At 40.2% G+C, this 27,756-nt stretch overlaps 1 protein-coding gene across 5 annotated transcripts in view; it reads right to left on the reverse strand.

Moving 5' to 3' along the window:
• The window catches only part of ptpra (protein tyrosine phosphatase receptor type A), a 291,473-nt gene that overhangs the window by 92,045 nt on the left and 171,672 nt on the right, over positions 1 to 27,756 (reverse strand). For 4 of the 5 annotated variants that reach the window (XM_072576685.1, XM_072576703.1, XM_072576713.1 and 1 more), the window contains 5 exons: positions 24,032 to 24,108; positions 16,740 to 16,776; positions 11,520 to 11,617; positions 9,686 to 9,814; positions 6,661 to 6,827 (listed from right to left, as the gene is read on the reverse strand). In XM_072576685.1, the coding sequence (XP_072432786.1) occupies positions 6,661 to 6,827; positions 9,686 to 9,814; positions 11,520 to 11,617; positions 16,740 to 16,776; positions 24,032 to 24,108 (508 nt within the window). The remainder of the gene's footprint in view (positions 1 to 6,660; positions 6,828 to 9,685; positions 9,815 to 11,519; positions 11,618 to 16,739; positions 16,777 to 24,031; positions 24,109 to 27,756) is intronic. The other variant, XM_072576695.1, reaches the window with a different exon arrangement.

Raw genomic sequence — 27,756 nt, forward strand, 5'->3', positions numbered from 1 at the left:
CAAATATCTTTGCTATCTTTTTACCATTCTGTATATACCATTCTTTCCAAAATGTTCTGGCTCACTCTTTAAATACCATCGGAATGACCTAAGAAACTGCCACAAACATATTACAGAAGTTCTTTGCAAATCCTACCAAAGTGATGTGTTTCACCCTGCCTACATGAAAATTAAAACAACCTTTTATAACAAAATTGCTTCTGCTATGTGCTTATTTGAACTTCTTCTTTAAGCATTTCCCCATCTCATCAATTCAACATTTAAAGAAATTTATAACAGAGTCTTTTACTTATACTATTCCTTGGCTCTACACTTGTTGAAATTCTTCTTTTATATTGCTACAATTGTCTCTTAGATATACTGTTATTTTCCTCCTTTTCAAAATCATATAAACTACTTATGTGATTCCCAGTGTTGTCCAGCTTTCACATTCTTTCACAGGATACAGATAATGCCGATTAGGTCAGCATGGATGCTGATACATAATTGTCCTCGAGAAGATGGGGGGAGCTCAACTCTTGATGCACTGCCATCCATGTGGCTTAGGTACACAGTCAGTGTAAGGGGTAGGGAGATCCAGAAGAGAAGAGAGAGAGAATGGCAATATGGTCCCTGTCAAGGTGTGTGGTTTGGAGAGAGCTTACAGATAGTAGTGCACTATGCATCTATCACCTGGAAGGCCTAGGGTAGTAAAAGCTGTAGGTGTGGAGAGTGCCAATCCCTTGGTGGACTGCTGCAGTTCAACTTACATATTGACACACATTGTTTTGCTATGTGGTGCTTGAGGGAGTGAATCCTTAAACTGGTGAAATAGGTACCAATCAATTGGAATTTATTGTACTCTATTTTGATGAGGTCCTTAAGAGTTGTTGGTTCCACTCATCCAAACAAATGAGCACTATTCTATCACACTCCTGACTTAAACTTTGGAGATGGTCAATAAACATTGGAGAGACAGGTGGTCAGTTACTTGCCTCAGAATTCCTCGATTCTGATGCGCTTTGGAAGCCACAACACTGTTATGGTTGGTACAAGTTTGTTTAAGATTCCAAAAGGGCTCAACAGGTAAATGCCAAAAGGATGTTTCCCCTCATAGGAGAATCTAAGACTAAAGGGCATAGTTTCAAGAATTTAGACTGCCAATTTAGACCAAAATGAGGAGGAATGTCTTCTCTCAGAAAATTGAATGCCTTTGGAAATTTTGCTAGAGGAGTTGTGGAGGTAGCATCTTTCTGTGTATTTAAGATTAGATTAGATTACTTACAGTGTGGAAACAGGCCCTTTGGTCCAACAAGTCCACACCGACCCGCAGAAGCGCAACCAACCCAGACCCATTCCCCTACATTTACCCCTTTACCTAACACTACAGGCAATTTAGCATGGCCAATTCACCTAACCTGCACATTTTTGGATTGTGGGAGGAAACCGGAGCACCCGGAGGAAACCCACGCAGACACCAGGAGAACGTGCAAACTCCTCACAGAGTCAGCTGAGGCGGGAATTGAACCCAGGTCTCTCGCGCTGTGAGGTAAGCAGTGCTAACCACTGTGCCACCATGCTGCCCACTTTTTCTTTATATAGATTAGATTACTTACAGCGTGGAAACAGGCCCTGCGGCCCAACAAGTCCACACCGACCCGCCGAAACACAACCCACCCAGACCCATTCTCCTACATTTACCCCTTCACCTAACACTATGGACAATTTAGCATGGCCAATCCACCTAATCTGCACATTTTTGGACTGTGGGAGGAAACCCACGCGGACACGGGGAGAATGTGCAAACTCCACGCAGACAGTTGCCTGAGGCGGGAACTGAACCCGGTTCTCTTGCCATGTGAGGCAACAGTGCTAACCATTGTGCCGCCCCTAATTTATTGATCAGTCAGGGAATTAAGGGTTATGGGGAAAAGGCAGAAATGTGGACTTGAGGAATGTCAGATCAGCTATGATCCTACTGAATGACTGAACAGGCTCGAGAAGCCAAACAGCCCATTCCCGTTCCTATTTCTTATGATCTTATCAATGGTATCCCAGAACATTGACAATTTAGTCAATAAAGCCTGTACACCAAAGTGTATGACAGGAGCATGATAGATTACGTCCTCACTGGCTTGGATGAGTGCAGTTCCAACAACACTCAAAAAGACTGACACTATCCAGGACAAACTAGCCAACTTCAGTGATAACACATCCACATGTGTTTAGCCCCTCCAATAGCATAGCATAATAGCAGCAATATATACCATCCTCAAGATGCATGGCAGAAACTCAATGAGGCAAAGTCAGACCCACAACTATGGCCATCTGAAGGGCAACGACAAGCAGCACCACGTGCAAGATCTTCTCCCAACCACTCACCATCCTGACTGGAAAGCAAATCAGTGTTCCTCCAATGCTGTTTTAAAATCCGGAAAGACCCTAAAACCACTGTAGGAGGATGTACACCAAATGGACACCAGCATTTTAATCAGGCAGATCACCACCAGCTTTTCAGGGACAATTGGGATGGACAATAAATGACAACATCCCACAAACAAATAAAACAAAAGGACTTGACCAGTTCTGTTTGTAGCAGCGATAGCAAGCAACTCTTGATGATGGACATTGAAGTCCTTGATCCAGAGTGCTCTATGTGCCTTTGTAACCTTCAATGTATCATCCAGCTGTTGCTCAACATAGAGATGACTGATTTATCAGCAAAGAACATAGGAACTTGAATTGGCCATTCAGTTCATTGAGCCTCTTTTGCCATTCAATACGATCATGGTTGATTGACCATTTTAATGCTTATTAGTCAACCCAAATCTGTAGCCAGTGGTAATCAGAAATCCTTCAACCTCTAACTTAAACGTGAGCTTCCACAGCCTTCTGTAGTCAAGAATTCTGAAGGTTCACAACCTTCTGTGCCAAATAATTTCTTCTCACCTCAGATTTTTAAATTGTGACTTCTAGTTCTAGATTCCCTAACTAGGAAAACATTTTACCCGCATTTACCATGTCTATCCTTTTATTTTCTAAGCTTTAATGAGATCACCTCTCATTTTTTGAAATTCTAAATATCACACAACACCAGGTTATATAGTTCAACAGGTTTATTTGGATGTACAAGCATTTGGAGCACTGCTCTTTTGTCAGGTAGCTACCTGATGAAGGTGCAGCACTTTGAAAGCTTATACTTCCAAAAACTAGAACATAGAACAATACAGCACAGAACAGGCCCTTCGGCCCACGATGTTGTGCCGAACTTCTATCCTAGATTAAGCACCCATCCATGTACCTATCCAAATGCCGCTTAAAGGTCGCCAATGAATCTGACTCCACCACTCCCACGGGCAGCGCATTCCATGCCCCCACCACTCTCTGGGTGAAGAACCCACCCCTGACATTTCCCCTATACCTTCCACCCTTCACCTTAAATTTATGTCCCCTTGTAACACTCTGTTGTACCCGGGGAAAAAGTTTCTGACTGTCTACTCTATCTATTCCTCTGATCATCTTATAAACCTCTATCAAGTCACCCCTCATCCTTCGCCGTTCCAACGAGAAAAGGCCGAGAACTCTCAACCTATCCTCGTACGACCTACTCTCCATTCCAGGCAACATCCTGGTAAATCTTCTCTGCACCCTCTCCAAAGCTTCCACATCTTTCCTAAAGTGAGGCGACCAGAACTGCACACAGTACTCCAAATGTGGCCTAACCAAAGTCCTGTACAGCTGCAACATCACCTCACGACTCTTGAATTCAATCCCTCTGCTAATGAACGATAATACTCCATAGGCCTTCTTACAAACTCTATCCACCTGAGTGGCAACCTTCAAAGATCTATGTACATAGACCCCAAGATCCCTCTGCTCCTCCACCTGACCAAGAACCCTACCATTAACCCTGTATTCCGCATTCTTATTTGTTCTTCCAAAATGGACAACTTCACACTTGGCAGGGTTGAACTCCATCTGCCACTCCTCAGCCCAGCTCTGCATCCTATCTAAGTCCCTCTGCAGCCGACAACAGCCCTCCTCACTGTCCACAACTCCACCTATCTTTGTATCATCTGCAAATTTACTGACCCACCCTTCGACTCCCTCATCTAAGTCATTAATAAAAATTACAAACAGCAGAGGACCCAGAACTGATCCCTGCGGAACTCCACTTGTAACTGGACTCCATGCTGAATATTTACCATCTACTACCACTCTCTGACTTCGACCGGTTAGCCAGTTTTCTATCCAATTGGCCAAATTTCCCTCTATCCCATGCCTCCTGACTTTCCGCATAATTGGACTAATTGGACTATAATCTGGTGTTGTGTGATTTTTAACTTTGTCCACCCCTGTCCAACACTGGCACCTCCACATTATGGCTACCTTTGAAATTCTAAGTTAAAAATCACAACGCCAGGTTATAGTCCAACAGGTTTAATTGGAAACACACTAGCTTTTGGAGCGACGCTCCTTCATCAGGTGATAGTGGAAGGCTCGATCGTAACACAGAATTTATAGCAAAAATTTAGTGTGATGTAACTGAAGTTATACATTGAAAAATTGATTGTCTGTTTAGCCTTTCATCTGTTACTCTCAGAGTTACATTGTATTTTGCTCAAAAACTGCATGAATTTATGTAAAACTGTTATCTCACTTTTTAGATTAGAATCAATCTAAACATCATGGTATAGACAGAGAACACAGGGGGCCATCACCTTCAACATATTGTCTAGCTATCACCATTGTTAACAGCTAACCCGAGAATGCAACTTTAAAAAAAGGTTTTGTGATTTACACATGAAAGAAGTGAAACTATCACTGTATTCTAACAGATGAAAGGCTTAACAGACAATCAATTTTTCAATGTATAATTTCAGTTACATCACACTGTAAATTTTTGCTATAAATTCTGTGTTACGATCGAGCCCTCCACTATCACCTGATGAAGGAGCGTCGCTCCGAAAGCTAGTGTGCTTCCAATTAAACCTGTTGGACTATAACCTGGCGTTGTGTGATTTTTAACTTTGTACACGGCAGTCCAACGCTGACATCTCCAAATTTTGAAATTCTAGACAGCATAGACAGCCAAGTTTGCCAATCTCTCTTCTTTGCACAAAGGTGCGTTGGGATTGGGAGTTGAGAGAATAGAGAAGATTGTAGTTGGCAAGATACTTTGTCCATATTTGATTTGAAACCATGGTGTTCGTGGATGCAGCATATAATTTGAGGTTCTCCCATAGAACTTCCTTCCCAATTACTGTACATGACTTAGAGTCTTGAGATGTACAGCATGGAAACAGACCCTTTGGTCCAATTCGTCCATGCCAACCAGACATCCCAACCCAATCTAGTCCGACCTGCTAGCACCCAGCCCATCTCCCTCCAAACCCTTCCCATTCATATACCCATCCAAATGCCTTTTAAATGTTGCAATTGTACCAGTCTCCACAATTCTGTTACCTTGGGTGTCTCTATCCTACTGGTGGGACAGGACTTATCTAGGGGTATCTGATCATTGTCTGTAAGGTGTGTCTCTGAGATATAGCTCGACCAGTCTGTGGAACAGCCTTTCCAATTTTGGCACAATCCTTCAGATGTTAGTAAGCTGGTTGTATAGTTGTTGTTCCTGGTGCCTAGGCCAATGAATACGGCCCATCTGATGGCATTCCATTTTGAGTTTGCATCAACTGGGTACAACTAAGTGGCAGAGGGCACTTGAAAGTCAACCACATTGCTGTAGGTCTGGAATTACATGAAAGCCAATTCAGATAATGAGAGTGCATTTCCTTTTCTAAAGGGCATGAGTGAGCCAAATGGGTTTTTATGGCAATTAAAGGTGATTTCGTGGTCACCAATACTGAGAGTAAGTTTTGCTTATGATTAATTTATTTTAATTTCCACCAGCTGCCAAGGTGGACTTTGAACTTGTGCCCCCAAAGACTAATCTGGGTGTCTGGTTACTAGTCCAGTGACATTCCCACTATCTCAGCACGTTCCCCACCACCAAGCCACAACTTCCCTGCACGATACATGGTTACATCACAGCCTTCAGGCTAAATTTGTATTTCCAAATGATGAGAGGCAGCAGTGCCTCAAGTGATAGTCTTTGACTCACAAAGTTACTGGTTCAAATCCCACTCAAGGCTCAAACACAAACATCAAGACTGACAGTCCAGTGCAGTACTAAGAGAGTGCTGCACTGCTTGAAAGGGTCATCTTTCAAGTGAGACATTATACCAAAGTCCTGTACGGCCTCTCATGGATGATAGATGGAAAAGATCTTGAGGACAGTTTCAAAAGGAAGCAGGGTAATAGATTATTTGGTCACCATCACCATGCTGTCTGAGAGAGTTGTTGATAGTGTGTGCACATTGATGTCATATTTCCTACATTACAATACTTCAAAAAGTCATTAATTGTTTGTAAAGCACTTTGAAACTTCCATTAGTAGTGAAAATGCCATTTCAATGCAAGTCTTTATTTCTTTTTTTTTCAAATTAACTTCATTTCTTACATTACTTGCATTTGTGCACAAAACTCATCACCTTTTCCTTCTCTCCACCCTTACTCCACTGCCATGCAACAAGTGAAATAAGGAAGGTTTAAGCAATTGTGAATCCTTTTCCAACTGTCAAAACGGAAATCTACTGAACACCAATTTAAAAACATACTGACCTGCAATGTACAACTATGGCACCCGCAAAGGATGGGTTACAGGTCTTCACCTTCTTTAGAAATTTTAGCATACCAATTGGGGTAAATGGAACTCCAAAGTCAGGCCAACTGGTAAAATGGAACTGAGTAACCAATCGCTGAGGCTTCTTATTCATTACATCTCCTACCTACAGAGATGGAAGGTTAAAATAAATTGCTGAATGTTAGCAAAGTACACAAGACAGAACATATGATTTAGGAGTATGAGTAGGCTACTGGACTCCTTGAGCCTGCTCCATCATCCAGTATGATCATGGCTGATTTGATTGTTCCACATTCTGAATAGCTCCAATAAACTTTTCATCGCAATCGACCTTTGCCTTAAAAATATTCAAAGGCTCTCCATCCGACACCTTTATTGAGGAAAACTGAGTTCCAAAGACACTGAAGATCTTGTTCGTTTCAACAAGTTACCTCTAACTCTTGATACAAATCTAGCCTGTCCAACCTTTCCTTATAAGACAGCTTGCCCTTTCTAGATACTTGTCTTGTAAACTTTTCTCTGAATTGATTTCAACATATTTCTATCCTCTTTTAATTAAGGAGACCAAGACATTGCACAGCACTCCAGATGTTACAGAGTCGTAGAGTCACACAGCATAGAAACTGATCTTTGGGTCCAATTTGTCTGTGTCAACCAGGTTTCCCAAACGCAACTGGCCCCATTTGCATGCGTTTGGCCCATATTCCTCTAAACTTTTCTAATTCATGTGGTCTGACCAGTGCTCTGTATAACTGAATAACCTTCCTAGTATTTTTCAATTCCCCCTGCATTTAATAAGAACTTTTTTTTAGCTTTCATAATTGCTCTAGCTTTATACTAATCTTTTGAGATTCATACATGAAGACTCAGGTCCCTCAGAACTTCACAATCTCCCATATCTGGAACCATAAAACTTTACAGGAGGCCAGTTGACCCATTGTGTACGTACCCAACCCCCTGAAGAGCTAGCCAGCTAATCCCACTCTCCAGCCATAGGTTACATGCTTTATCTTTACTGCCAAAATGTTCCTACCTATCTTTGTCGCAAGAGCAAATTTTGGTAAACGTATCTTCAGTCTCTTCATCTAAGTCATTTATATAAACTCTAAGAAGTTTAGAAGCCCTATCCCTGTGGTACACCCCTCATTATTTCTTGCCAACCAGAAAATGAAGTATACCAATTTTCCTATCAGCTACCCAAGCTTCAATTTTATATATAACTCCTATACCATGAACTTTTATTTACAGTAATAACTTTTGCTGTGGCACGCTTCAACTATGAGATTTCCAATCACAGGAACTATTCGGCCCATTTCAACTCATACATCTAGAATTTCTGATTAAAGAAACTAAGCACCTGACTCTTCAAAAGATTGTAAATCTTCTGTCCCTAATCTTCTACCGAGAGACACAACTTTAAGTGCTGATCATTCTTTGAGTAAAGAAGTTATTGCTATATTTTGCTTTCAACATACACATTTTTGGTATAGAATCCCTACAATGTAGAAACAGGCCCTTTGGTCCATCAAATCCACACTAAGCTTCCAAAGAGTAACCCACCCAGACCCATTTCCCCATACCTATTGCACCCAACCTACACATTCCTGAACACTATGGGCAATTTAGCACTGCCAATTCATCAAACCTGCACGCCTTTGGACTGTGGGAGGAAACCGGAGCACCCAGAGGAAACCTACACAGACGCGGGAGAATGTGCGAACTCCATACGTTCTGAGGCTGGAATCAACCCAGGTCCCCGGCACTGTGAGGCAGCAGTGCTAACCAGTGAGCCACTGTGCCACCCCAGTATCATGCTTTATCCTGAATTGACAGTCTGGCATAAAATTACTTTTGTCCAATTATATGTTGTATAAGACACCTATTTTGCAACTTATCAAGGCTCTATCTTTGATGTGACTTTAAAAATAGTGCATATTGTTTAGGTTCTCAAATACTCCTAAAACCTGCATTCAATTTTGAAATTTCATTCTTGGCACCTCTGTTTTCTCCCCAGGTCAGTATTTTCTTCTCTAGTTGGCTTAAGGTGGTGTTTGTGCGCTACCTTCCTCTAGCAAATGACTTGTTTGATTACTTCAGAGGGCAGTTAAGGGTGAATTAGGAGACCAGAAGGATATATGGGCCAAAACAACAAGTTTCCTTCATTAAAAAGATATTAATGCATCTGTGAAGTATTAATTGATCAGTCTAAAATAATCTGTGGGTTCTGAAGGAGAGTCATATCAGAGTCAAAACATTAATTTTGCTTATCTCTGCAGATGCTGTCAGACCTGCTGAGTTCTTCCAGCACGTTCTGTTTTTATTTCAGATCTCCAGCTTCCAAAACAAATTTCATAATCACTTTTACTGATACAGGTGGCTTTGAGTGTACTTTTCTAGAGTTATTAGTCCACTAACAGTAACAATGCAACTGCATCCTCTTCCCATTGAAACAGAAAATACCAAATTTCCAAACATCTTGTGCAAATTAAATGCTGAACATTGTAGACACTACAGATTTAAAATAATTGGCAAAACACAGCAGGTGGTGGTTGGAGATTATTTTTGCTTTTAGATTGTAAACTACTATCTGAAATGCACCATCGTAAACAATGGTGAAAAAAACCCAGTAGAAACTGAGAAATGAAAGGATGGGGGAATGGGGAAACTAGCACTGTTATGAGCAAAGGACACAGAAGTGAAACAATTTGGATGGCACCTTCAAAAAGCCAGCTCAGGCATGATTCATCAATACAGTCTTGTAGATTGGAAGGAGGTCTATGGTTTTATGAGATGAAGGAACAGCCAGTTAAGATATTAATGGTGGCCAGAATGAATTATTCTAACATTCTATATCAACTCAATTTTTCATGAACTCTGTACATAATTCTGATTAATAAGCATTTAAATGCTTTCCAGTCATTGAAAACACAGTTGTCAAGTGAAACAAGTCAAAACTAATTTAAGAGTATTTTCACATCTAGAAACAGAACCAAACGAACTTACAAGACTTACTTGCTGAATACAGAACTTGCGAATGGTGTAGTCCACTAGTACCATCATGTCTTCCACAGACACTCTGATGTTCCCATATGTCCAACAACCCTGGTCTGGCCAGTATTGGGCACATTTGCACTAAAACAAAAATCAGAGTACTTATGACATTGAGTTGTTTAGATTTCAGAAGAAAAATACTCGGTAATTATTACTTTAATCAAAGCTGAATACAATCTGGGGGGTTGGTGCTGTTGTGACTGCAATCAGGTCAAATAATTTCCAATTTACACTCTGAGCTCGTACAGGAGGAAAAAAGATGAAAATCAACTCTTTCAGAAGAGAGAATTGCCCAAACAATGCAGTTTCAAATTAGGCTTCGAGACACACCTTTCAGCACTAAATAGACCCAGATTCACTTATTCAAAGTTTTTTCAATAGTTTTATGCATTTTGCTGAATTACAGACATAAGAATATGTAAATATTCCCTGGATAAGAGAGGGCAAAAATGCAAATAGTGATTCTGAAATGTTGGCCCAATTTCTGATCACTAATTTCTAATGACAGATGTCAAATTCTGCCATGAATGCAGCCAACTTGAATATCTCATTTGTATTCAATGCGGAAACTCTCACTTAAAGACAAAGTCTAGAGATTTGATTTTGTCAATGGAACTGACATGTCCAGTGAGAAAAGGTGAAAACAGGTAATTATGAAAAATCATAAAGGCTAGCATCAATTTTGGAATATTGTTTCTTTGATTAGTGCTTTTAAATAGGGTATTTAGAACTGTGTAGACCTCAAACTTACCAACAATGGTTTCAAGAAGTTCAGCTTGATTTGTTGGATTGGATATTCTTCCATATGTTTTAACGGCATAGCTTTCCAGATATCAGGTACTTTTGATAAATAATTACATGCAAGTCGTATCTTTTTCTATTTTGGTCACTTGTCCATTGCCGACATGTTATGTGTTCTAATAAACATTTCCCCTTTTTGATAAATTACAACTGATACTTAATCTAATTCTGAACACTTAATTATAAAATTTGTAATGCTGTCAAGTGGATGAATGCTGCTATTGGACAAAGTGAAACTTGAAATCCATTTCAGAAATTCTGGTCTAATTATTGTCTGCTGATTGTTGATCCTGATCAGTTTTTCTTGGCAGCTCTGGTCAGTGTTGGAGGCATGTTCCAAGTCTACCCTAATTTGAATAAGAACTGAAGCCATGTCAGTGCAGTGATATTATTCTGAATTACACTAGCCATCTAGCCAACTCATTTGTTATTTTTAAATTTATTTGTCAAGACGTTAAGTACTGGGACGAGACTATCAAATTGAGCAACAAGTGAAGCCAGCCATTTCATGCTGTTACTAGGCAGGAACAACACAAATAGCATTCATCAGGAACATGATGCTGTGAAAAAACTAAAAAGACATTTTGTCTATCGCACTACTGAGTGATATGGCTATGAATTTCAGTGTGAGCATGATACGAAGTATGCAAGCCAAAGATCCCAGAAAAAAATACATGGTAATTATTACTTTAATCAAGCTTGCCCTTAGAATGCTCATAACAAATCCAGTTTTCCAGAAAATGAACTTTGATACAAGGAGTAAACTTTTCTGTATACAGAAAGTAAGAATGATCTGTTTGTTGGTCTCAGGACTATGTATAGTTTGCTTATTTGTTCATTTTATAAATGTTTTATCTGCGTTTAATGTCTTTAGATAATGTACCTCCTCAGGTATCTCTCTTTGACTGAGACAAGTTGAAGAAAGAGCATATATTTCTCACGTGAAATGCATCACTGATCCCAAATAATGTCATGACAGCATTACCTCTTTTCTCTCTTTTAGGTTCGTCACCATGACAATTGTTGCTGTGTTTTGCTCCCATATCATCCTCCAGAAATCATTCACAGTTTCTTCCTTTGGCCCTGAAACATAATTGAAAGGAAACAGCATAAATTATCCACCATGTCCTTTCATTTCTAATTCACAATCTCCAATATGTTATTTCCAGTCTCTCAGTGAAAATAAGATAGTTAAGGTAAATGGGAAAAAAAAAATTATATCAGAAAAAGAACACGAACAGGAATAGGTCATCCAGCCACTCAAGCCTGCTCTGACTTGCTATAGGATATTGGCTGATTGGACATTTCCCATTTCCATTTTCCTGCGTTATCCTCGTAACCCTTGAGACCTGTATTGATCAAATATCTACCTCAGCCTTAAATACACATAAGGATTCAGCATCCACAGCTCTGTGGCTAGGGGTTTCAAAGATTCACCATCCTCTCAGAAGAAATTTTTCTTCATCTCAGTCTTAAATTGTCATTCTGAGACGATACCCTCTCGTCCTAGATTTGCCCATAAGGGGAAAAATCATCTCAGCATTTACCCTGTGAAGCTCCTTACGAATCCTTTATGTTTCAATGGCATTACCTCTCATTCTTCTAAACTCCAGTGAGTGGAGTGCCAACCTGTTCAGCCTTTGTTCAGAAGACAATCCCTCCATACCAGGGTGAACCTTCTCTAAATTGCCTCTAATGAACTGATACCTTTCCATAAATAAGGGACCAACATTACTCACAGTACTCCATATGTGTTCTCACCGACACTTCGTACAATTGCAGTAAGACTTGCCTACTCTTATATCTCAACCCCGGAAAAATAAGGGCCAACTTCCATTAGGCTGGCTGATTACCTGTTGCAACTGTATGCTACCTTTGTGTCTTGCACAACTCCCTTTGTGTCGTAGCTAGAGTTGGGAGGTCATATTGTGGCTGTACAGGAAATTGGTTAGGCCACTGGGAAATTGGTTAGGCCACTGCTGGAATATGGCGTGCAATTCTGGTCTCCTTCTTATTGGAAAGTTGTGAAATTTGAAAGGGTTCAGAAAAGATTTACAAGGATGTTGCCGGGGTTGGAGAATTTGAGTTATAGGGAGAGGTTGAATAAGCCAGGGCTGTTTTCCCTGGAGCATCAGAGGCTGAGGGGTGACCTTTTAGAGGTTTATAAAATCATGAGGGGCATGGATAGGGTAAATAGACAAAATCTTTTCCCTGGGGTCAGGAGAGTCAAGAACTAGAGGTTTAGGGAGAGATACAAGAGAGACCTAAAAGGCAACGTTTTCACACAGTGGGTGGTACATGTAAGAAATGAGCTGTCAGAGGAAGTGGAAGAGGATAGTACAACTGCAACATTTAAAAGGCATCTGGATGAGTATATGAATAGCAAGGGTTTGGAGGGATATGGGCCAGCTGCTGGCAGGTGAAACTAGATTGGGTTGGGATATCTGGTTGGCATGGACAAGTTGGACCGAAGGGTCTGTTTCCGCGCTGTACATCTCTATGACTCTATTTAAATGATACTGCCTTTTATTGTCCCTTCAAAAATGAACTTCACCTTTTCCCACAAATTATACCATTATGCCAATATTTTGCCCACTTACTTAATCGACCAATGTCTCTCTGTAAACTACTTGATTCCCTTTTGCAATCTGCCATTCCACCTACAGGTTGTTCTGCTACAACACCACAGTTGTGTTCCTCAGCAACCTAGTGCTATAGAAAATCCCTATATGGAAAACCGCTATAGAAAATCGCACTGCAGAAGACTGATATAGCAATTTTCTATAAGCAATGTTATCCAAACAAAATCTACAATTCATCAATTGCATTATAGGTAACTCACACTGAAAAAATGCATGTTATAGCAGAACAACCTGTATTTCCGTGCTATTTGCAAAGCTGGCTACAGTACATTTGCTTCCTCCCTCCAAATCATTAATATACTGTATACTGTAAACAGTTACAGCCCCAATATTGATCACCTGAAAGAAAGAAACCTTCAACTAGCTGTTTCCTGCCCATTAGCCAATTCTCTATTCACGCCAATACATTACCTCCAACACCATGCGCTCTTATCTTATGACTTAACCTGTTGTCAAGTCCAAATACAACACACACTCGCTGGCTCCCCTCTATCCACTCTTGTTGAGAAATAGTTGAAAATCTCTCAGAAATTAGTTAGGCATGATTTTCGTTTCATGAAGCTGCAGTGACTCTGTTTGATTATTTATGAGTTTTCAAATGTGTTATTACTTCCTTATTATTTGATTCCAATCAAATTTATCACAACACAATGCTTTTGCGCAACACATAATTAGCATTCTGATAACACTACCAGAGGGATAGGCAGAGCCAGATTCACTCGTGGCTTTTAAAATGAAAGTAAATAATTATCTGAAGAGAAGAAAACATAGGGCAATGGGGGAACAGCAGAAAAATGGAACTAGCCAAATAGCTTTATATATGATGGGATGAATAGCCTCCTTCTGTGCTATAGCACCATATTCTATAAATCAAACAAAAAACATAAGTAGATAAGGCAGCTAACTTAAACAATTTACCAGTTTAAGTTTATTTTCTTTTAATTTCTATCTACCTGTATTGCATTTGAGAGGATGGTCAGCTGTCTTCTTGAATCACAGGTTCATGTTAGGGAGCTATGTTAGAGTGCTGTTAGGGAGGCAGTTCCAAGATTTTGACCTATTGACATTGAAGGTATAGCAATACAGGTAGTTCTTCTTTAAAACAATGATTGTGTTCTTGTGCAACAACGCACTATAGAAAAATCGTGCTTTACACACAACTATTAAGTGTTGGCAATGTAATTGTGTATCAGCCAACACATGTTTTAGATTAGATTAGATTATTTACAGTGTGGAAACAAGCCCTTCGGCCCAACAAGTCCACACCAACCCTCCAAAGAGCAACCCACCCAGACCCATTCACCTACATTTACCCCTACACCTAACTCTACGGACAATTTAGCATGGCCAATTCACCTAACCTGCACATTTTGGACTGCGGGAGGAAACCGGAGCACCCGGAGGAAACCCACGCAGACATGGGGAGAATGTGCAAACTCCACACAGTCAGTCACCTGAGGCGGGAATTGAACCTGGGTCTCTGGCGCTGTGAGGCAGCAGTGCTAACCACTGTGCCATCCTAGTCTCAACTCCATTTTCCTGCTGGTCCCCATAGTCCTTTATCCCGCTCTTCATTAGAAACATATCTATTTCTTTCTTGAATCTATTGATTGATTCTGCCTCTACTACACTCCAGACCAGTGAGTTCCACCGATTCATGGCCCTCAGAGAAGGAGTTTCTTCTCAGCTCAGTTTTAAACCTACCTCCTCTCACTCTCTGTGATTTCTTGTTCGAGACTGTCCCACAAGGGGGAGCATCTGTTTAACATCCACTTTATCAATCCTCTTTAGCATTTTATATACGTGAAGCAGATCCCTCCTCATTCTTCTTAACTTCAGAAAGTGCAAGCTCAAGCTATAAAACCACTGTGAATGACAGTCCTCTCAGCCCTGGAATCAACCTGGTAAACCTCCTGAGCCAGGACAGTGTGAGACTTGGAGGAGTGCTTGCAGGTAGTGGTGTTTCCACATCTCTCTGCCCTTATCCTTTCAGCCAGTACAGATCACAGGATTGGAAGGTGCTGCTTCAGGAGCTTGGGTGAATCGCTGCAAAGTATCTTGTCGATAGTACACACTGAAACTGTATGTCAGTGGTGGAGGGAATGAATGCTGAAAGTTTCAAATATGGTGTCAATCAAGTAGGCAGTTTGTCCCAGTTGGTGACAATCTTTTTGAGGATTGTTAGAGCTACACTCCTCCAGCAAAGTAGAAAATACAGTATTCCAACACACTCCTAACTTCTGTTTGTAGGTAGTGGACATCCTTTCAGGAGTCAGGAAATGAGTTGGCTGCCAAAGAATTCCCAACTTCTGACTTGCTTTTATAGCCACAGTATTGTCTATCGCACAGCCTGGACATTGTCTAGATCTGAGGAAGGATCACCAGACCCTCCTATATGTTAATTCTGATTTCTCCTCATAGATGCTGCCAAATCTGCTGAGCTTTTCCAGCAATTTTTGTTTTTGTTTCTGATTTACAGCATCCACAGTTCTTTTGGTTTTTGTTCTGTAGATCTTGTTGTATTTGGCCTGTTTCAGTGTGTGAGGAGTTGTGAATGGTGCTGAACAATCATTAGCAAACATCCCCACTTTAGACTTAATGATGATCAGAAGACCATTCGTGAAGATGTTAAAGATGTTTATGCCTAGGAGGTGATCTTGAGGAGCCCCTGCAGTGATATTTTGCACCTGAGATGATTGGCAAAATGGTCTTACTTTTTGCTAGGTACATCTCCAACAGTAGAGAATTTACCTTGATCCCCACTGACTCCGTAATATACACTTTTTCAAATGCTATCTGGATATCAAGGGCAGTCATTTTACCATTCCCTCTGGAGTTTAACTCTTTTGTCCATGTTTTAACCAAGGCTGTAATGGGGTTAAGAGCTGAGTGTGGCTAGAGGAAGCTAAACTGAAAATCAGTAAGCAGGGAATTGTTCACCAAGTGCCACTTAATAGTGCTGCTATAACATTTTCCATCACTTTGCTGATGATCAAGAATATACTGATGGAATGATCACTGGCTGGGTTGAGGCTTTCCAGCCTTTTTCTGATCAGGATATACTTGAACAATTTTGAATATTGCTGAGTAGAAGCCAATATTGTAATTGTACTAGAATAGCTTGGTTAAGGCCTCAGCTAGTTTTTGAGCACAAGTTTTCAGTATTACTGCCAAAATGTTGTCAGGGAATCACTGGTCTTCCAGTATCTAGTACTGATGTGGAGGTGCCGGTGTTGGACTGTGGTGAACAAAGTTAAAAATCACATAACATCGGATGAGAGTTCAACAGGTTTATTTGGAAGTACTAGCGTTTGGAGTGCTGCTCCTTCCCTGTTGGACTATAACCTGGTGTTGTAATTTTTAACAGGATCTAGTACCTTCAACTGTTTCTTGATTACAAGTAGAATGAGTTGAACTGGCTGAAGGCTGGCAACTGTGATGCAATAGACCTTAGGAGGTATTTGAGACCAATCATTCACTCAGCATTTCAATAACAGACAGAATTACATGCAGGAAATTACATATTGAAAAATTATTTACATTTGAATATGTTTATGATTTACCTTGAGCTGCTATAAACTTGTTTTTCTCTTGATAGCCCTTTCAAAAATAAAAGATGAACATTACTAGGTATTGATATAACAAAAAATCATGCAGACGTCCGTTGTGTCTCATCCCCAAATAAATAGCAATCTTGTGAGGTGCAGTGTACTAGTGTACTAGACAACTACAATTGTAATTAATAACTAAACAGGTTCATGCTAAATGCAACAATTGAATTCACTCTATGGAAAGAAAGGCAATGGAGAAAGAGTAGAATTGACGCATTCATCAAATTCAATGAAGTGAAAGCAGTCAATGCATCAATTACTGAAATTTACCAAAGGATTGAGAATGTTTTAGGCAATTCACAAAAACCTTGCACCAATTTTTGTTGGCTCTACGAGTATAGTGTTCTTCTCCCACAAACAGACATTTCACGAAAGCTCTCATTTTGCCATAACAAGAGCAAGCCATAAGAAAGTCCTTGGCAAACAGAAGAAATTGTCCAACAGTTGTTTTCAAAACTTTTTAACCCTTATTCAAACCTGCCACCAACTTTACTTCTGTGTTGTATGCTAAATATCAGATTGTTAATCAAAGTATTAGCTCAGTAGTTGTAAAGGAGAATGATGCAAATGTAGGTTCAATTCCTGCACCAGGTGAGATTATCCTGAAGGACACTCATTCTCCATTACTCCTCTTCGTCTGAATTGTGATTAATCTCAGATTAAAACATCACCAAGCCATTTCGCTCTAATAAGAAAAAAGCCCTATGGTCTGGTAGACCTTTGATCAAAATACTCTTGTGCTAATTAAGGAAAGATTATAAATTCTGCTCCCAAAGAAACAGAAGACTGAAAATATCTGGAAGAATACAGCTTGGATTGCTATGATGAGAAATGCTTTTCTTTGCTCTTATAATTTGTATGAGCATAAATGGTACTAAGCAACTGATTATGCAGATGCTAAAAAGGCAATTAAGCACTTACACCTAATAGGGCTAAGATGACTGGCCTCCAACAAGTGCAACTATCCTTTGTGCCAGGTGCAATATCAAGCATTGATTTCACGATTCCCAGCAACTTCAATTTTACCAGGGTTCTTTTTATCACAAACATACAAATTAGAGCAATTGCTTGCCATTTGATTCATCGACCCTGCATAGCTGTTCAACAAGATCATGAATGATCTGAAAGTGGCCCAAACCCCACGTTTCTTCCTATCCTAATACCCAACTTCTCCCTTAATGATCATGAATCAATTTTCCTCTGAAAGAGAAGTATTCAATAACTACTTCCATCTCCCCCAGGTGACCAGCATTCCATAGCTGGACATCCCTCAATGAAAAAAAATTCCTCCTGTTCTTAAAGACCACCTAATTTAAAAGTTTGCCTCATATTTCTAATCCTTCCCACAAGGAGAAATGTACACTGGGCATCCTACTGGGTCAAAAGAGACTGGAGGATCGCAAATGTTGTTCCCTTGTTCAAGGAGGGTAGAAAAACCCTGGTAATTATAGATCAATGAGCTTTACTTTGGTTGTGGATAAAGTGTTAGAAAAAGTTATAAGGGGTAGGATTTTTAATCATCTAGAAAGGAATAAGCTGATTAGGGATCATCAATACTGTTTTGTGAATAATCCTTATTAAGTTATTTGAGAAGGTGACCAAACAGGTGATGAGGATAAAGCAGTTGATAATGTGTGTATGGATTTCAGTAAAGGTTCCCCATGCTAGGCTATTGCACAAAATATAGAGGCATGAGATTAAGGGTGACTTAGTGGTTTGGATCAGAAATTGGCTTGCTGAAAGAAGACAGAGTGGTGGTTGATGGAAAATGTTCATCTTGGAGTTTAGGTACTAGCGGTGCACCACAAGGATTTGTTTTGGGTTCACTGCTGGTTGTCATATCTATAAACAACCTGGTTGAGGGCGTAGAAGGATTGGTTAGCAAATTTGAGGATGACACTGAGGTTGGTAGAGTTGTGGATAGTGTAGAAGGATGTTGTCGGTTACAGAAGGACATAGATAAGCTGCAGATCTCTGGCAAATGGAGATAATGAGGAAAAATGTGAGGCAATTTACTTTGGAAGGAGCAACAGGAATGAAGAGTACTGGGCTAATGGTAAGATTCTTGATAGTGTAGATGAGCAGAGAGATCTCGGTGTCTGTGTACATAGTTGCCACCCAGATTGATAGGGTTGTTAAGAAGGCATACGGTGTGTTAGCTTTCATTAGTAGAGGGATTGAGTTTTGGAGCCATGAGGTCATGCTGCAGCTGTATAAAACTCTGGTGCAGCTGCACTTGGAGTATTACGTACAGTTCTGGTCACCGCATTATACGAAGGATAGGGTTGGTCCATTCTCTGAGTAAAGAAGCTACCTCTGACATTTGATCTATAATCGATCACCCCTCAATTTAAAGTTATGCCCCCTCGTACTTGCCATCATCATCTGAGGAAAAAAGCTGTCACTGTCCACCCTATCTAACTCTCTGATTATCTTGTATGACTCAATTAAGTCACCTCTCAACCTTCTTTTCTCAAAGGAAATTAGCTTCAAGTCCATCAGCCTTTCCTCATTAGACCTTCCATCCATACCAGGCAACATATTAGTAAATCTCCTCTGAACTCTTTCCAAAGCTTCTACATCCTTCCTATAATGTAGTGACCAGAACTGTCCACAATACTCCAGGTGTGGCCGCACCAGAATTGTACATCTGCTTGACACATGGTTCCAAAACTCAATCCCTCCACTAATAAAAGCAAACACGCTGTATGCCTTCTTAACAACCCTATTAACTTGGTGGCAACTTTCAGGGATCAAGGTACATGGACACCAAGATCCCTCTGCTTAACTACACTATCAAGAACGTTACCATTTGCACAGTACTCTGCATTTCTGTTGCACCTTCCAAAATGAATCACCTCACACTTTTCCACACTAAACTCCATTTGTCACCTCTCAGCCCAGTTCTAAAGCTTATTTATGTCCCTCTAAAACCTAAAACATCCTTCTGCACTATCCACAACTCTATCAACCTCAGTGTCATCCATAAATTTACATAAATTTATAAATCCATAAATAACCCACCCTTCTACACCCTCATCCAGGTTGTTTAGAAAAATAACAAACAGCAATGGCTCCAAGACAGATCCTTGCGGTACACCACCAGTAACTAAACTCCAGGATTAACATTTCCCATTAGCCACTACCCTCTACCTTCTTTCAAGCCAATTTCTGATCCAAACTGCTAAATCACCCCCAATCCCATGCCTCTGTATTTTGTGCAATAGCCTAACATGGGGAACCCTAGCAAATGCCTTACTGAAATCCTTTTACATTACATCAACCGCTTTACCCACATCCACTGTTTGGCTACCTTCTCAAAGAACTCAATAAGGTTTGTGAGGCATGACCTACCCTACAAAAAACTGTTTACGACCCCTAATCAGCTTATTCCTTTCTAGATGATTATAAATCCTACCTCTTATAACCTTTTCCAACACTTTACCCACAACCGAAGTAAGACTCATGGGTCTATAATTACCAGGGTTGTCTCTACTTCTCTTCATGAACAAAGGAACAACATTTGCTATCCTCCAGTCTTCTGGCACTATTTCTGTAGAGATCAAAGTCAAAGGCTCGCCAAATTCCTCCCTGGCTTCCCAGAGAATCTGAGGATAAATCCCATTCGGCCCAGGGGACTTATTTATTTTTACACTTTCAGAATTGCTAACACCACCTCCTTGCGAACCTCAATCCCATCTAGTCTAGTAGACAGTATCTCAGTATTCTCCTTGTCAACACACTTTTTCTAGTGTGAATATTGATGAAAAATATTCATTTAGCACTTCCCCATCTCCTCTGACTCCACACACAACTTAACACTACTACCCTTGGCTGGCCCTAATCTTATTCAAGTCATTCTTTTATTCCTGATAAACCTAGAGAAAATCTTAGGGTTTTCCTTGTTCCTATCTGCCAACGACTTCTCATGTCCCCTCCTGGCTCTTAACTCTTATTTTAGGTCTTTCCTGGCTAGCCTGCATCTCTGAAGTGCCCTAACTGAGCCTTCACATCTGATTATAACATAAGCCTTAACAAGAGATTCAACTTCCTTAGTTAAATAACGGCTCCTGCACTCAACAGCTTCCTCCTTGCCTGACAGGTACATACTTATCAAGGACCCACAGTAGCTGTTCCTTGAATAAGCTGCACATTTTAATTTTGCTCATTCCCTGCAGTTTCCTTCCACATCTTATGCATCCTAAATCTTGCCTAATCGCATTGTAATTGCCTTTCTCTCAGCTATAACTCTTGCCCTGTGGTACATACCTAACTTTTTCCATCCCTAAAGAAAACACAACTGAATTGTGGTCACTATCACCAAAGTGCTCACCTACCTCCAAATCTAACATGTGGCTGGGTTCGTTACCCAGTACCGGATCTAATGTGATCTCGTCCCTTGTTGGCCTGTCTACATACTGTGTCAGGAAACCTCCTGCACACATGGGACAAAAAGTGACCCATCTAAAGTGCTTGAACTATGGTATTCCCAGTCAATATTTGGAAAGTTAAAGCCCCCATAACAACAACCCTGTCACACTCACTTCTATCGAGAATCATCTTTGCTATCCTTTCCTCTACATCTCTGGAACTATTCGGAGGCCTATAGAAAACTCCCAACAGGGTGACCTCTCTGTTCCTGTTTCTAACCTCAGCCCATACTACCTCAGTAGACAAGTCCTCAAACGCCCTTTCTGCAACCAAAATACTGTCCTTGACTAACCATCCCAGAGGAAAGGTTAGTTCTGAAGCACAAGACTTCAGAATTTTATTGCGATGTTGTCAGGACCCATATGTTTAGTAACATCCAGTATGTTCAGTAAATCACCAAATTTTGTGAATTGTATTGACTGAAGACTGGTAACTGATGCTATGGAGCTCAGGAGGCAGCTGATATGGATCATGTACAATGGCTGAAGTTGTTTGCAAAAGCTTCAGCTTTGGCATGTGCACCAACATGCTGGCCTGCACCATTTAGGAAGCAGGGGGATGTTTGTGTTAGCTATTTAATTGTCTAGCACCATTCAGTACTGCATATAGCCAGGCTGCTATGCTTTGATTTGAAATGTCACTTGTTCGATTATTTTGTTCCATCTATTTAATGCTGCTTCTGTTTTTCAATGTCTATGTACTGTACTTTACAAATTTAGACCTCATGTTTAACTCTGCCTAGTGTTCTTGTCTTGTATTTCTCCTTAAGACAAATATTAACTATTGGGAAAGTGATCTTGAAAATAATGATCCAGTTTCTCAGATTATTAAAAATCATCTGGAATTTTAGTTCCAGGGAATTCTATTTATTGCAAAAGTTTACAAATATAAGGCAATATATGTTAAAACATTTCTTGGTTTGACAATGTTTGAAAAATTAGATTGCAACCAAACAGAGATATACAAGGGAGTATACTGGCTGTCTCAAGCTGTGTGAAATATTCACAATGTCTATTTATGAATCAGGCAATTTTCCTTCTGCTAACTTACTTTTGATAAAGTCCCACATGGGAGACTGATAGCCAGCTGCAAATAGTGAGGAGGACAGCCTTAAATCACAGGAGGATATAGACAGACATGTCAGTTGGGCAATCAGTGACAAATGTAATTCAGTCAGGACAAGCGTGAGATGATGCACTTAGGCCGGACAAACAGGCAAGAGTGAATGGTAGCACCTTGGCAAGCATCAAGGATCAGAAGGACCTCAGTAAGCATGACTACCATGTCTTAAGGTAGCAAGGCAGGCAGATAAAGTGGTTAAGAAGGTGTACAGATTATTTATTAGCCGAAACACAAAGTTTAACAACTGGGAGGTGATACTGGGACTGCATAACATGTTGGTTAGGCTAACTGGCAGTGTTCTATGACAGTCTCTGAAATTCTAGAATCAGAAGTGGGATGCAATTGTTCTGGAGTGTAGAGGAGATTTACTAGGATTTTCCCTGAACTGGAGAGTTTTAGTTATGACAGGTTGGATAGCTGGAGCTGTTTACCTTGGAGCACAGGAGACTGGAGAAGACAGGGACAAGTTTGACAAGTACAAAATTATGAGGGAAAATGTTAAAGGTAGGTAAGAAGTAATTTTTTCGTTTCGTGGAGAGATCCCAGCTGAAACAAGATATGCAAGATAGTTGTTCCTGAATAAGGGAGATTGTCTAAACGCTAAGAAATAAATTACTTCAGTGTAAAGAGTTTAGTTTGAAATTTCCTAACCAGAAATGGTTGATTACACCCCTGAAGGGGTTATTTGAAGCTAAGAAAAGTCTAAACACAGTTTATGTAGACTCAAGGAAGAGGCTATTGGTCCAAAAACGTATAACCTTGCTAGATTCAGAATGGCTGAAGTTGATCTCAAGTTTCTGACCTCCTGCAGTTTAAGCTGACACAAAGACCTTGAAGACCAGCTTTTGGTTTTTTAGCCAGCTTGGGACAAATGAAAACATCAAAATCTTCTATGTTAAAATGTGTATTAGTACTTTTACAATGGAAACTCTAATAAAAGGAAATAAAATTGGACTGTGAACATATAGACCTTTCAATTACCTCACTAACATGAGTAGTCTAACTGAGATACCTTTGTCACATGACTGAAATCAAAGCTTACAGATTCACACTGTAGAAACAGACCCCTTGGCCAACCATATCTATGTTGAATTGAAGTATACAAAATCAGAGATTCAAAGTCAATTGTTGTTTGACTTCCAGAGGGACAGCATGACTCCAAGGTGAGGTGTGAGCCTGCCTCAGACCCTCCAGCTGTCTCCAAGTTGCAGGCTGGAAAGAAGCCTTCACTTTTCTGCAAAAAGGAAAACTACTGGATCTGGTTCACTCAGGAAACTTGGAGGACACTAACCTCAGAGAAGTCATGTGAATAGATTTTAATAACTGTGGCTTTATCAAAACTTGTAATTTTAAATGTATTTTCTTCCCTATTCCGTCTGTGAACTCAGCAACGTGATAACAATGAATATTTATGAAACATTTGACATTGCTAACATATAACCAATTACCACATTTTGCCTACTTGCCAAACATAAGTATAGTGATGAATGATTATGGGAATGCATACATTGTGCATCAAATCATCTCTCTCCATGGCACAATGTATTCATGTCTTTTCCACTGCCAAGCTAGTTTAGCAGAATTACTTTTTAAATTTATTTTTTTAAGAAACATTTATCAATTAGCATATGTAAAAGCTATACACTAAAATCTTACAGAGTCATATACTTTTATACAGTTTTTCTACTTACATTTATGTAAGAAGCATTGATAAAGTCAGAGTCTGGAACACCCTCCACAGGTGTCAGGTGAACCCGCGAGTGATCATCTAGTGATACAGACCAGGAAAAAAAGAGTTTAGAAAAGTGCAAATTCATCAAAGCAAAGGGAAATATATTTCACCATGGCTAAACACATAATATAGTTAAAATCACATGCAGGGTATAACAACTTTGCAACAGTTGGCCCTTCAATTTTATAGAAAACAAATTTTAACAGACTCATGAGAGATCACAGTCACAGTCTTGCGCTAATGTGGTAATTTGTAAATCCTGAAGTTTTATGTTCTCATTCAAACATTTGTTAGAACCTAACTCATAAATGCTTACATGAGGTGGCAACTTCACAATTCCACAACTAGATTTCCTACTCATTCAACAAAAAAAACCCTTCTTCACCTGACTCTTATATTGCTGCAGTATTTTTGCTCAGCTTCTTTGAAGGCTATAATTTACTGCATCATCACGAATCAATACACAATGTAAGATTTTGGATGGAATTGTATCTAACCAGAGCTGCTTGCAAGGGACAGGGTGAAGGTAGACTTAGCGGGTTCGAAATAAATTTGCTTTTTTAGGTTTTGTCATGACTCTCAAATTTAATCAGGGCATTATCATCCCAGTTCTGGGTTTCCAAACCAATCAAAAAGGCAGGGATGATGATGAAGTTGATAGATCAAATGAAAGACCTAAAATTATTCCCAAAAAAAGATAATGCCAATAAAGTTTTTTTTTCTTGCACTCATCAGAATAGATGCAATGCCAAATTTCAAGGGAATAAAAATACGTACTACATGAGAAGATGCTAATTGACTGGCAAGTTGAGACCAAATGGTCAAAATATTACAGTGAGGAAATACCAGGGAACAGTGTCCCTTAGTTTTTTTTTGACTGAAATGGATCAATGCCTGGACAATTTTGATTGTTGAGGATCAAGTCCAATGTCTAAATTTTTGTAGCTTCTACCAAGCATAAATGCAAGTCGAAACTTCGATTCTCCTGCTCCTAGGATGCTGCCTGACCGGTCATGCTTTTCCAGCACCATTCTCTTGACTACTAATTTTAAACTGTGGAGTGCAACTCTTGGCATAGTCGGGAATTTCAGCAGGTGCTGTCATGGAATCACATCTAGTATTGGATACTACACTGAGTTTTGCAAGCAAGATATGGTTAACAGATCTAAGTACTTTGCTTGCACAAACAACCAAATAGATATGCTGTTTAGTATAACTGACTAGTAACTGCCCACAGATGGGAAGTCTAAGCAGTTGTGCATGGAAATAGCTGCATAGTACAGCAGATCTGTTGCTCTTCAAACGGAGATACTGTGCTTCAAAAGTGAAAAAGATGAGCAGCATTCTATTTTCAGGTGTCAAACTCTACTCTCTAAATTTGCCAGCATTCTTCGGCCCAATGGTTCTCAGAGCAACATATGTTAAGGACCAGGCCAGGCCCCCTCAAATCATTTCAAGAAAGTAGCCCAGACCCTAACTTTTCTAATTAATATAGGCAGGTGTAAATGGATACCCCATGAATGATGCAGCTGGTCAACCCACTTAGTTTTAAACAAATCAATTTATTTACAAGATTACCAAATGAAACACAGACAAAAAAGAACCAAATACAGAATAACGTAACCTATCTGAAAATCAAACAGATCATGCCAACTTAATGAGGCTGTTCCAAATACCTGCAACAATCCCATAAACACCCCTTGGCACAAATGGTAAAATCAAAGACAGTGTCTTACAGGACAGAAATCAGAGAGAGAGGAGGATCAGCATGGACCTGCTTCTTTGGGTGTACTGTACTATGCTAAAACCAAACCAAACCAGAGAAAGGCTGAGCTGGGAGAACTGGTCACTCCCCTTTCCTTATACAAGTGTTTTTTTTAAACTTGAAAGCCTTTTGCCAGAGGCATTATCTGATAGCAAAAATCAAACTGGCCCTAAAACCCTTCACCTTAGACCTTTCAGAGTCTGTGTCTTTTACGACCTCTCTGAAAAAAACCCAAGGACAACAGAACATTGTTGAGGGAGCAGCATTGTCACGCACATCACACAGCTGCACTCACCCCATTTTTTCTCTATGCACCTCTGCACATCCCTATCTTAGCAGATAACATTGACTTGCCCTCATCTTATTGATAGCTCATACTTATACTTCACAAATCACCATCAACAGTTGATTTTATTGTATCCAAAGAAACCAGTCTGAGTTCCCTGCTTCATCTCCTCAAAGGAGAGGAGTCCAGTTCTCCAGTGGTAGACATGGGAACTGCAAGACTACTGGATCAAAAGAGTAAGAGATCTTCAAGGAGTCTCACAAAGCACTGGCACTCAGCAGATCCTATCTTGGGAATATTGTCTTCTTCAATCTATGCTCATTCCTTTGACCTGTTATTTTATTAATTGAATCAAATTTCATCATTGTTCCTGGTAGGATTTGACCCCAAATCCCCAGAACTTGGACTTCTGGTTTACTAATCCAGTGACATCACCACTAATCCATTGTCTCCCGCTCGCCATCATCTTATTGAATGGCATAGCAGGCTTGAGGGGCCAAATAGCCTACTTTTGCTCCCAATTTTTGTATGTTCCATTGCACTGTGATATGATGCAGCTTGCCAGTTCATCAAACCGGTGGAACAAGAAAACATTCTCCACTTTGAAATGTCTTGGGTTACACTTCAGCTTCAACTGAGTAGAGGATAGAGTGTTAACAATAGCATGAATCGAAGTCCAAGATGTGGGATCCAACACTTTAAGGAGAGAGCAGGGATAAACCAGGAAATTGCAAGACAGTTAGTCTCATCACTGTAATGGGGAAACTATTGGAAGCAAATCGGAGGGACAGGTTTAATCAGCATGCATTAATGAATAACAATCAGTATGGCTTTTATAAAGGGAGGTGACCAACTTGATTGAAATTTTCAAAGAGGTGACTGGGTATGTAGGTGATGGCAATGCATTTAACATACTCTATTTGGACTTTAGTAAGGCTTTTGATAAGATCTCACATGAGACACTGGTAATGAAGGTAAGTGTCCTTGAGTTCCAAGTTTGCACGTTCTCCCCGTGTCTGCGTGGGTTTCCTCCAGGTGCTCCGGTTTCCTCCCACAGTCCAAAGATGTGCAGGTAAGGAGAATTGGCCATGCTAAATTGTCCGTAGTGTTAGGTAAGGGGTAAATGTAGGGGTGGGTTGCGCTTCGGCAGGTCGGCATGGACTTGTTGGGCCGAAGGGCCTGTTTCCACACTGTAATGTAATCTAATCTAATCTTTAAATTTGCTAATTGGCTGAGTTGCAGGAAGCAGAGGGTGATTGTCAAGGGTATTTTTGTGACTGAAAACCTGAGTCCAGTGGAGTTCTGCAGGTACTTCTTTTGGGGCCTTTGCTGTGTGTGGTATACATAAATAATTTAGACTTTTAAGAAGGAGAGTTGAACAGCAAGTTCATGAATGATCCAAAAATTGGTAGGGTGGAAAGTCGTGAGAATGGTAGCCTTAGATTATTGGAGGTTAAGAATGGTCTGGTCAGATGGGCTAGTCAGTGGCACATGGACAAGACAAACAAGGCAGGGGAATACATGATGAATGGTAGGACCCTGGCATAAACTGAGAATAAGAATGAGCTTGCTGTGAATGCCTACCAATCCTTTAAGATACCAGGATAAGCAGCGAAAGTGGTTAAAGCAGTAA

The sequence above is a fragment of the Chiloscyllium punctatum genome, chromosome 1 (assembly GCF_047496795.1).
Source record: "Chiloscyllium punctatum isolate Juve2018m chromosome 1, sChiPun1.3, whole genome shotgun sequence".
NCBI lineage: Eukaryota > Metazoa > Chordata > Chondrichthyes > Orectolobiformes > Hemiscylliidae > Chiloscyllium > Chiloscyllium punctatum.